A 12,223-nucleotide genomic window follows, 5' to 3' on the forward strand; every position below is an offset into this window, starting at 1 on the left:
TTCTGCGTTTCCGTAAATAATAGTATCTGTTGAAGAAATTATCAGTGACTTGAAATAAATTGTGCCAGTTGATTTTTGAATTCAGAAAGTAATCATCATTAACATTTTTTAAAATTATTTTATCTAGGAGACCGCGGATTTTTTCAAAACCATTGTAGATTTTGTGGTACTCCATGATGAATCTAAGTACCTGATGGAATGAATGTGAATATTCTCAGATTGTAAATCATTGCATTACAGCAAATTTTTTTACTCATTTACATGAATTTGAAGAATATTGAAATGATGTTTCATTCATTCACGTTTTTTCATGTTCAATAACATTTTGAACAGAACTCCAATGGATCAAATCTTCTGATCAGATATTTATAGACAATATAGATATTGTCTGGCAGGAAATACACAAAACACTAGAAATCTAATTGTAGTATCTTGAACTTCCTACACCAGGATTTTATACATCTTGGACAGAACTTATTCATTTCATTTGACATTTGTGAAGAAAAAAATGTGTAATTCTTCAGGAGAAACATGTACTTCAAATTTTACAAATAAAATTATGGTTGATACACAAAGTTGAACTTTCACTACGTTCTTTCATTGAGACAAGTTTTTCAATAAAATAATTTTCCACAACATGAACGTACAACCTTCTAATACTGATTTATAACAGCAACTATTCTTGAGAAAACTGATAGAAGTACATATTTCAACTGAGCATTTAAACATCAACGTTAGAACCATATAAAGACATTGAAGTGATAAAAAAATGTAGAGTTGATAAAGTGTTTGAAAACTTACGTTCACAAGCGAAAGGTTTGTCAGGATCTCCGGGAGTTGGCTCAAAACTGAGCCCAGATTTTTTTCGTCCTCTACCAGCACCTTTTTTTCTTCCTGGAGTACTGGGGGAGTCGGTGCCGCTTCGTCCCTAAACGCACAAGAATTATTTGTAGACAATCAGTTTCACACAGGTAGGTATATAAGGGCTACTTTTTTTTAATAAATAAATCCTGGACATGGATTAAGGACTTCAGTAAAAAAAAAAACTTATGCATACCCTTCCAGTGCCACGTCTCCCTCTTTTCTTCTTTGTGTACGTTTCTTCGTAATCCAAATCAGAATCGGGATCAGGTTCATCATATGCTTCCATTTCCAGCATATCAGTTTCATCATAAAACCACTCCTAGAAAATTTATCCAATGAATTGTTTCAATTCAACATTTTTAATGCTTCAAGAAGTAATCTCTTACCTTTGAGACTTCATCCTTGAGGAGCAGCTGGCTATCTTTGCTGTCAGTGTCTTGGAGGGCTGGATTCTCAATTTGCGAGATATTGTGCATATCTACTTCGCTGCCATCAAGTAAATGGTCTGCAGCTCTGGCGAAGGCTCTTGCGTTCATAGTTAGGTACTGTCTTCTCTTTTTCCTCCATCTTTGCCGTGGATAAGAGTATATTTGACCAGGAAAGAGACCAGGGATTCGTTGCCTTTTGTTCATAAACAAAGCCGAATGGTTCTGGGCTACCCCAGTTTGAGTATCGATGAAAGGCAACCGCAGTCTTCTTTCGATACATAATCGTGTGTTATAGTTGACAGAGTTTTCCAAAGCTTCTTTGTATGCGGGGTCATTCAGAAAACTACAAAAGTATTGCCTTATGTTATCACCTTTCAATCTTACTTCACAATGCTCATTAACCTAACCCACCTTATATACAATTAATATTGATAAGGTTAATAGAGATTATTATTATTCCTGAAATTTAATTTCTATAAGTAGAATTATTTTAATATTATCCAGAAATAAAAACACATCCCTTTCAATCTGGGCTATTAACAATATCAACAGATGGCGTTAGAAGTTTAGGAAACTCGATAAAAAGAATTATGCAAGGAGTAGGTTTTGTTTCATATCTACCAATAATTATTTTAATTATTTTAATTTAGAGAATCCTGCAAATTGATTCCCAAAGCAAAATTCGACTAGAAGGGGACAAATAACTGGGCAGGAAAGATTCGCACCGCAAATACACCAAATGCTTTCAATTCCAAAATAATGATGAACATTCCTTTACCTTTCAATTTTTTCTAAAGTTGTTCGAGTGCTCACAGTAGGACTTACAACGTCCACTGGCGTTAAAACAACAGTAGGCGAAGCAATCACAGCCATTTTGTGAGCGTAGCGTGTATTATCGATCATCAGTATCAGTAAATAAATCTGGAATCTGCCACTGTTGTTCCGTGTCACTTGTAACGTGTCGTCATAGTGTATATTCTGTGGTGTAGCACTCAATTTATGAAATTCTGTGAATGTTGGAGGTTTCCATTGATAAAACTTTTTTCATTAATATACCACATTTTTCTTCTGGTTTATCCTCGCTTGAAAAAGAGGATGTTATAATATAGGCAACTATACTTGCTATCCAATTTATTGCTTGCGAACCGAATATACTAACGATTTGTTATGCAAATTCATTCATGATAACGTTCAACTGAGTAGTAGGTGGTGCAACTACTACTATTTGTAAAGTTCAAACGACATTGCAGAATTGATATGCTAACTTGACATGGTCAAGTATTGTAACTTGAGGTGTAATCAGCACCCCTATGAATTGAAAGCTAGAAATTATTGGATATCTTCATTATTTCTTCATTGAGAGTGAAGCAGGTCGAGAGTTTTTGACGAAATATTTTACATGGGGAACAGGTCGAAGTGATTACATCAGGGATATTCTATGCAACTCGTATTTGAAGCTCCAATCCCTGTCAATTCTCTAGATGAGAAATACCTCAATATCATCCACGAAAATGATCAAACAATTTTCACAAACATTTTATATTTCTTGACGTGTTTCGCTAACACCGTAGCTTACTTTTTTCTACTGAGGAAGCTATTGTGTCAGCAAAACGCGTCTAGAAATAAAAAATATTCGTGAAAATTGTTGAATAATTACTATGGATACTGTTATTAATTTTCATCAAGTTTTATATTTTGTATTTCTTTCTTTTTCTATACGTTTATATAATTAAAAACTCAACTTATCATTAAAAAAAAGTAACAGGTCAATCCATTCATTTGTTGTAAAATAATTTTTGTAGGTAGGTACATTATAGAGGCAGTTCCTTGAAACTTTTGCCTGAATTTCAGCAGTATAGTCGGTCGTCCGAATAAATTCGGCATTAAACGTAAATACCTTTGTTTATTAGTTCTGTTATCAGAAGTTACGTTTATTTTACTCTCATTATAACAATAAAACGATTGAGACAATAGTAGTGTTTGACTTTTGACGTTTCCCCAACTGACACTTGATGGATGGTACAGTTGACTGTTGAATTGAAATTTATAAACAAATACTTAGCCAAATAAAATTTGTGAATTAACTTTTGCTTAAACTTCAATAAGTACGACAATGACGAGACATGCAAGAAATTGTACAGCAGGAGCAGTCTATACGTATCATGAAAAGAAAAAAGATGCACAAGCTTCTGGATATGGAACGAATAGCCAAAGACTAGGAAAGGACTCTGTGAAAGGTTTTGATTGCTGCTCCTTATCGTTGCAACCGTGCAGAAATCCTGTTATAACGTAAGAATACTGATTTTTTCATAATACTGGTCGGGAAAATTTTGATTTATGCCAAGCTACAAGATTTTTCGTTCAATTTATAATAGCTAGTTTAAGAATTATTGAACAACTAATGAGACCTTATTTCTAGTCACTGTTCAATGTCTAATATCTGACTTGTAGGAAAGATGGACATCTCTTTGATAAAGAAGCTATATTGGAATATATCATAGCAAAAAAGAAGGAGTATAGTCGAAAGCTGAAAGAATATGAACGAAAAAAGGAGAAGGACGACGAAGAGATTTCCCAAAAAGCTGCCGATGATTTTGGAAAGAAAGTTTCATCGTTTTTGAACAGTGAAAACAGTATTGTCAGTAAGCCAATGGATGGCTTCAAGCAAGGTAAGTGTTTATTTTACCTTTTCCTGTATTTTTGTTTTCAAGTAATTTTTTTGTGAGATGTTCAGTTAAAATCTCACAATAAAGTAATACTTGATATTTCTTTAAAAATTGGTATGTTTCATTACATCTGTTTTCTTATATTTTTAGTAAAGAAACCAGTTATAGTCCCTTTTCAAAGCTCCAACTCTGTAAAAGCATGAAACTGAAGCATGTCAGTCATATTCTTAGGGAATCAACTTCTCTTAGCTTTCGTTTTGCTTATCCAAGATTCCAGCGCTGAAGATTGAAAATAACTTTCGTCATAACAATAGTTAAAAACAAAGTTTCCTTTGCACTGTAACCATTACAACCTAATTTTCTCACTTGTTTAGAAACTGGTGTTGAAAGATTTACTTATTCATTTTGAGTTATGTAAATTTGATGTGAACTGTCAGTGTTCCATTTTAATCCATAAGTTTTTTGTAATATGAGGTAGACCATACTATTTATACTATGAATGCTGACTTTTGAAAAGAAATTGAAAGACGTACATGAAAAATAATATCAACATTTATTTTTTCACTTACATACTATCACAGATAAATAAAAGTTCAGTCTTTATATACATAAATAATAGGAAAAGGAATTATGTATGAACACTTCAGAAGAATAATGTAACTAATTTAATCAACTTCTTCGATAGTTGGTCCAGATCGTCCACTTCCAAATCCGCCTGCTTGCTGTCCACAACTTCCTGGCATTCCATTGGACGCATTTCCTCCATACTGGTTGTTTTGTTGGCCCCCACTATAAAGTTTGGCCATGATGGGGCTGCAAATTGACGTTAACTGCTTCTGCTTGTCCTCATATTCTTCTTTCTCTGCCAAAGAGTTGCTATCCAGCCATTTCAGGCAACTTTCACATTCCCTTTCAATAGTAGACTTGTCTTCTGAAGACAATTTGTCTCCACAATCCTGAACAGCTTGTTTCAGTTGGAAGACGTAACCTTCCAACTGGTTTCTAGCTGCAAGTCTCTGTCGTTGGCGTTCGTCTTCCTCCTTATATTTCTCAGCTTCGGCTAACATCCTGTCAATATCTTTCTGTGACAGTCGACCCTTATCATTTTTGATAACTATATTGCGGGAGTTGCCTGAACTGGTGTCTTTGGCAGATACATTTAGGATTCCATTAACGTCCAGATCGAAAGTTACCTCAATTTTTGGAACTCCACGGGGTGCAGGTGGAATTCCAGTCAAGTCGAAGGTTCCAAGAAGGTTATTGTCTTTTGTCATGGCTCTCTCACCTTCAAACACTTGTATGGTTACTGCAGGTTGATTGTCTGCATAGGTGGTGAAGGTCTGCGATTGCTTGCATGGAATCCTGGCATTGCGTTCAATGATTTTCGTCATAACTCCTCCCGCTGTTTCAATGCCAAGGGATAGCGGAGTGACATCTACCAGCAAGACATCCTGGATTTTCGAGTCTGTTTCACCGCTGAGAACAGCTGCCTGGACTGCGGCCCCATATGCTACAGCTTCGTCAGGATTGATAGACAGATTTAACGACTTGCCATTGAAGTAGTTCTGTAGAAGTTGTTGGACTTTCGGTATTCTAGTAGATCCTCCCACAAGCACTATATCATGAATCTGTCCCTTATCCATTTTGGCATCGTTCAAAGCTTTTTCAACTGGCTGCAGCGTCCCTCTGAACAGATCAGAACAGAGTTCCTCAAACCTGGCTCTGCTGATTTTGGTGTAGAAATCAATGCCTTCGAAAAGAGCATCAATTTCGATGGTTGCTTCTGTACTTGAAGAGAGTGTACGTTTAGCTCTCTCGGCTGCTGTCCTCAACCTGCGCAGAGACCTAGGATTGCTTCGGAGGTCCTTTCTGTATTTTCTCTTGAATTCTTCTGCTAGATGATTGACTAGACGGTTATCAAAGTCTTCTCCACCAAGATGTGTGTCTCCTGCTGTAGCCCTCACTTCGAAGAGAGATCCTTCATCGATGGTCAATATAGAAACATCAAAAGTGCCACCACCCAAGTCGAAGATGAGCACATTTCGTTCACCTTTCAAGTTCTTGTCGAGTCCGTATGCTAGAGCGGCTGCTGTTGGTTCGTTTATAATCCTCAAAACGTTTAAGCCAGCAATAGCTCCTGCATCCTTCGTGGCTTGCCTCTGGGAGTCATTGAAGTAAGCTGGCACTGTTATAACGGCATCTCGGATCGAAGTTCCCAAATACGCCTCTGCAGTTTCTTTCATTTTGGTCAACACCATAGAACTGATTTCCTCTGGAGAGAAAGTTTTCCTCTCTCCCTTGTGTTCCACTTGAATTTTCGGTTTTCCACAGTCATTAACCACTTTGAAAGGCCAATGTTTTATGTCCTGTTGGATTTTCGGGTCATCGAATTTACGGCCTATCAAACGTTTGGCATCGAAGACGGTGTTGCTCGGGTTCATCGCCACCTGGTTTTTGGCAGCATCTCCGAGGAGACGCTCCGTGTCTGTGAAGGCAACATAGCTGGGTGTCGTTCTGTTACCTTGGTCGTTGGCGATGATCTCCACTTTTCCATGCTGCCACACTCCCACACAGGAGTATGTCGTTCCCAAGTCAATACCAACTGCTGGAGCTTTAACCATTTTTATTTCACTCGTTGAACTTTTCACTGAATAATACTTCAAACTGTATTTCACTTGAAATAGTCACTTGACAAATAAGTAATCGCTTGTACTACTTCGCACTTGCTTCTTTCTCGATTGCTTTATTTGAATTCACTGAAGTCCCGCTCATTTCGCGTTCTTATATATGAATGGCAAAATCGACCCGAACTTTCTCGAAACTTCTCCGATCGATATGGAACGTTCCCTCCCTTGCCTGACTGTTTCTAGAGCGGCCAATCTGGAAACTTCTGTTGGGCGTTTCTCAACTGCACAGAAGATCTTAGAAAACACCTGTTGATCAGTTTTTCTCAAATTTGCTATAGAAAATTGTCTCAATGAATTCATATGCCTTTTTCTTTAATTTTTCAGCTTCCATAACCTTAAAAATTAATATGACAAGGTCACTGAAGGGTATACACTTTTTCATTTTCTTTCAGAAGCCTTAGGTATACATTTTCAATATTTTATGTATCTTTTTTTTAAATCAGTTTACCAGAAGTGTACTTTTTTGAGTATTCTGGTAATACGTGAACATCGTAAGAGTTCAAAATTTTCATTTCTAGATCCTATTAAAGTTAGAAATTAAAGTAATCTCAAGGTACCTGAAAAATATCTTTTTGATTTTTGTTTCAATTTTTAATGCGCGTAGTAACGAAATAACCAGAATGCCCTTCCATGTTCTCATTTCTCAAATAATGGGTGATTATTTCCGAAAATGTATGTTGAAATTATAGGTTGTTTTTAATTTAGAATAATATTTTGCACTGAGAACTATTGTGAATGAGTTATTATTATTTATCAACCATGGAATATCCAACAAAGGGCCTCTATAAACCAGTACAGGAAACATAACTTTGGTGCGAAATGATTCCGAAGAAAACACTTTTTCCACTCCTGAACAAAAACACTATATATCGACACTCGTGTCGTTAACCAAGTTATTGGTCATCAGAAGACCTTTTATCGTCTCTTGATGAATATTTTCAATTAATCATATAAGAAATTTGAGATAGCAAACCCCCACTAGTCTATATGAAGTGTGTGTAACATCTGAAAGCCTATTATAGTCAGAACATGTACCAATCGAATTTTTCAAGTTCGGATTCTCTAAGTAAATCTTTAGTGCAGTTGGGTCGTGCCTTGGATGACGACATTTGACAGTTTTCTGGCTTGTTCTAGAAAATGTAAATTTTATTAGAAAAAAGTTAAATAACCCAAAATGGAATGTAGATATCAAGAAAATTTGAACAGGATGCTTGAACATGTGTGTCAACTGGTTAGCAGTTCAGATATTCGTTTATCTTCAGTATTTTTTATATCGCCAGTAATTATTCCAAGAACCAAATAAAATAGGAATTCAAACACTTGATAGCAGTTACAACAAACTCATATTTTTTTAATAACTCAAATATTGATCAAATGGTAACTAATCTATACTAACACAAATTGAGTAGGTAACATCGTCTGTCGAGAAAGTTTGTAAATAAAATGAATCAGATGAAAAATAACATGTGATGTTACCAACATAATTGTAAGCAATTCCGTTCCCCGTGCTGTTATGGCCTCTGAAACGTTAAGAAAAGTACCTGTATAATTAGATCTTTTTAATAGATAGAATCATTACATACAAGTTACTGACGAGTTGTACATTTTTCTTTGCGATACTTTGAATTCACTAAGTAACTTATTGGAGTGAATTGAAGAGTTTGCATTTTGTACAGAATTCTAAAGTTCTCTATTAAAATTTTATAATTTTTTTCAAATTAGAGATGGTGAAAATTTCCAGGAAGGTCAATAAAAAATTAATATACTTTAGTTTTATGTGTGCAGACTTGTATATAGTTCTTTATATTATTGATTTCAAGTTACACCCAAATAATTTTTGAGATTCATCGTTTTTTATCAGCTTTCAATCTTTAGATATTTTTATCTGTTGCAATAAATATGTTGTTCCATTTTCAGATGCTCCAGGAACTTCATCCATATCGAACATGGCTGCAGGAAAAGATAAGGAACTTCCAAGTTTTTGGGTTCCTTTCAAAACACCTAGTGCAGAAAAATCAAACATAGAAAAACCTGTAAGTGTCGAGATTTCCAATATTTTATTCATAATTTCCAAGATCAATTTCAGAAATGTCTTTACCGTAATCAACTGTATGAATTTGCTCATAATTTTCATATTATTTCAAGGACCCGATAATTTACTGTCCCATATCTCAGAAGCCTCTCAAAGCCAAGGATTTAATTGATGTCAAATTTACCCTCGTGAACGATCCCGATGACAAGAAATCCATACACACGAGAGAAAATAGGTATATGTGTGCTGTGACCCACGACATTTTGAGCAATTCTGTTCCCTGCGCTGTTCTGAAACCAACGTAAGTAAGAGTAACGAGAAAGAAAAAAGATATTTTGAAATTTGAGACATTAATTCAATCTCCAAGATACAGAATCGCAAAAGGGCCATATATTTTTATTTGTTTTTTGGAAACGCTTCCATAGAAAGATGACCTTTGATGAATGAGTTTCCAAAATGGATAACTTTGTTTCAATGTTCTGAATTGAAGATGATTTGATATATTAAAATCTGATGGTTGTTGGTGTCTCAAGTTTCGTAAGTCTCCAAGATAGCATTAAAATATATTTGTACATACTGTTCCACAGTGCAGATATATAAATAAATGACACATTCGTGAATTGATACTGTGGTGTTCTCCAAGGTTCTCTTCTTGGACTCCTGAGCCTGAGTCAAATAGGTTATTTATATAATATAGATAGATCGGAAGTATATAAGTTGACTTGCGGTTCTTGTTCTACATTTTATATTGGCCATACTGAAAGAATTTTCTCCAAAAGAATAAAAGAGCATAGAAGTAGTTTTTCGAATGGGAAGAGCAATTCAACATTTGCGAATCATCTTTGGATGGAGGGATGAGTTCAATCACGATTATGACGTATTGCATTTGGAGAAGGGTTCAAAACTAAACCTTGTGGAATGTTTAGAAATCAATAGATATAAAAATTCGGGATTATTGATTAATGCTCAAATAGATTCGAATTGTTTTGTTTCATTGAATTCGGTTTGCAACGAAAAAATTGGTAATGGGGAATGTTCCTCCTGATGAAAATCAAGTAGATTTCATAAAAGAGCTCTAAAACAACGCATTTTAAACTCATCATTTCCACCTTATTCTTTAAAAAAATATTTAAATACTTAAAAAAGAGGAATGAAATAATGCATTCAACATTTAAAGGGATTCGTTTCTATTTCATCATTTGGCAACATCGGTTATAGCTAATAAAGGACAATGAATCTGTACCTGTTTGAGACAAACAAAGATGACATATTTCAGAGGCGTGCTGTTCTGTTTACTTATGTTCCGAGTTCCGAGACATTCTGTTACATATGACATTTTGTGCACCTAACCTATCTTCCTCTATATAAATAAATAACAAAACAACTGTTGTTTATGTGTCTTGTGGAGGTGGTATTGAATTGAATGATTCTTATTCTTCTAGCATACTACTAACCTGAATTCCGATCTAGCATTCTAGGCGCTATTGTCAATATGTGAATTAGAATCAAATCCCTTTAAAAATTGAAACCCAACATTTGAAACATCAATTTAAATACTTTTCGAAGTGAATTTGAAAAACTCATGAATTAAACTCAACTTTATTTTGTTCAAATTTGCATTTGCTGTAATAACCCAAATTGAGGAACATTCCCCATTTAATATATGCGAGTTTACGTTTAAGTGACTATGTTGGTTGAAGACGAATACTGTTGAATCCCTTTGAAATTTGAATTATTTGCTGCCCCCATACAAGGTAACTGATTTTATTATTTCCTTTATTTTTTTTTTGTCATATGGGAAATAAATTTATAGGCGTCTGTTTTGTTTATTGAAACTCTGTATTGATTTTTGCTAATGACCAATCGAACTCGACTTTCAGAGGTGACGTTGTTACTATGGAATGTGTCAGGAAGATCATTAAAAAGGATTACATCCACCCGTTGACGAATAAAAAATTATCCAAGAAAGACATCATCATAATGCAGAGGGTAAGTGCAACATTACAAATGCTCCCGAATTTATTCGGGAGCATTTTCCAGGTTGATACACCAGAAATGTAACACTCGTCTTGACGCGCGTTTTACCGACCAAATGGAGTCTTTCTGGAAATGAAAAAACTCATCAAGGTGACGTCATAGAACCGCATCTGGTGTTTCAGATGTTCGATGGTTCGGCTTCGATTCTGCAGCCATTTTCAAGGTTTGACTACACTGAGGTGCCAATCTGCCTATTCCTCAGATAGTGAGACGCTTTAATGATTTTGTGGCTTGACGTCTGGGTCTCAATCTGCCTACTACCCAGGTCTCACCACTGGTCTCCACAAACGTCTCAATCTGCCTACTCCCAAACGATCAGTCGATGATCTGGAGTCGGCAGATTATTGATAGTGATGCTTTATTCGCAAGAAATGTCATATGTTTATGATAGAGACTTATGCATGGTATCTAACTGGAATTTCAGAAACTATTTGGATTATGATGCTTCCAAAGCGTCTTCCACGATTTTTGTTGCAGGCAGCGACCTCTTGCAACTATATATTTACAGGTATCAATTCATTGATTATACATGGGTTCTTCTTGAAAATTTATTGGTTTTTTTTTCGCAGTGGAACTTTATAAGGATTGATACCTTTGCGTCAGTTGACGCTTGGGAGTAGACAAATGTAGACGTTTGTGAGACCTGGAGAGTAGGTAGATTGAGACCCAGGCGTCGAGTCACAAAACCCTTGAAGGGGGTAGAAGTCAATAATTGTTATTACATCATATCACATTTTACTATAGAGTTACTGAAGAAGAGGCTATAAAGTTTGGTAATCTCCAATTCAAATAATTTCTTGGGGTTGCAGTCAATGATGGGTTTGATTATAGAAAACTCTTGGTTTTTGTCAAGCTTTCGGCACTGTTTAATGCCTTCCTCAGGTCAACTGAAAATGGTTGCCATGCATCTACTGGAATGTCACTGACACTATACACAAAAAATAAACTGTATAACAAATTTTCAACTGACTGAAAATATTCTACAGAAATTAATTTGTTTTATTTTTTTTCAGGGAGGAACAGGGTATGCACATACGAATGACAAGTTGAGCGGGAAACAAGCAAGGCCTGCTCTTCAAGCTTGAAAACTCTGAACTTTTTATTTATTCCCACTTGCTATTTGTTCTAAAATGTTTTAAAATTTGTTTAATAAAAAAACTCCTCCAATTTTATGGTTTTAGTCGTCCACTAACCTAATTTATTACAAAAGAAATGTATTCATTGAAGTTTTTTTCCTTCATAAGTTGAATCACATTTGTTCAAAAAAATCTGTTCAGAATCTGTTAACCAGCTGTCACACACCTACCATTGGCAACCCTAAGAAGTCAAAACTTGTGTGAGCTAAGGATTAACGAGGTCTTACCTTTTGACGTGTGATTCTTAACACATCTTGAACCATTCATCGGATGAGTATGGAAACTGTATAATTTGTAGTGATTTCGAATATAGATTTTATGGAAAATCGCTGCTATAATCTTATTTGAAATATTCAACTTGGACTTGCTCTTT

At 35.3% G+C, this 12,223-nt stretch overlaps 3 protein-coding genes across 4 annotated transcripts in view; 1 reads left to right on the top strand and 2 right to left on the bottom strand.

The window, feature by feature from the left end:
* LOC111515412 (zinc finger protein ubi-d4) overlaps nt 1-2,227 on the bottom strand; it is a 31,181-nt gene extending 28,954 nt beyond the window's left edge. For both annotated transcript variants that reach the window (XM_023171647.2, XM_023171640.2), the window contains exons 1-4: nt 2,071-2,227; nt 1,251-1,635; nt 1,058-1,183; nt 802-928 (exon numbers count right to left, since the gene is read on the bottom strand). In XM_023171647.2, the coding sequence (XP_023027415.1) occupies nt 802-928; nt 1,058-1,183; nt 1,251-1,635; nt 2,071-2,195 (763 nt within the window). In that variant the 5' untranslated portion in view covers nt 2,196-2,227. The remainder of the gene's footprint in view (nt 1-801; nt 929-1,057; nt 1,184-1,250; nt 1,636-2,070) is intronic.
* A 1,065-nt stretch (nt 2,228-3,292) lies between these two features.
* On the top strand, nt 3,293-11,881 carry LOC111515435 (nitric oxide synthase-interacting protein homolog). The gene is made up of 6 exons (XM_023171663.2): nt 3,293-3,581; nt 3,744-3,961; nt 8,563-8,678; nt 8,791-8,978; nt 10,558-10,666; nt 11,728-11,881. Exons 1-6 carry the CDS (start codon nt 3,406-3,408, stop codon nt 11,797-11,799), a joined length of 879 nt encoding a protein of 292 aa, XP_023027431.2. The 5' UTR covers nt 3,293-3,405; the 3' UTR covers nt 11,800-11,881.
* LOC111515390 (heat shock protein 68-like) lies at nt 4,497-6,802 on the bottom strand. Its single transcript, XM_023171619.2, has one exon. It carries the CDS (start codon nt 6,577-6,579, stop codon nt 4,624-4,626), a length of 1,956 nt encoding a protein of 651 aa, XP_023027387.2. The 5' UTR covers nt 6,580-6,802; the 3' UTR covers nt 4,497-4,623.
* Nucleotides 11,882-12,223: the final 342 nt, after the last annotated feature.

Source organism: Leptinotarsa decemlineata, unplaced genomic scaffold, assembly GCF_025532065.1.
Source record: "Leptinotarsa decemlineata unplaced genomic scaffold, Ldec_3_MD MMD2_tig00001719_RagTag_RagTag, whole genome shotgun sequence".
Taxonomy (NCBI): domain Eukaryota; kingdom Metazoa; phylum Arthropoda; class Insecta; order Coleoptera; family Chrysomelidae; genus Leptinotarsa; species Leptinotarsa decemlineata.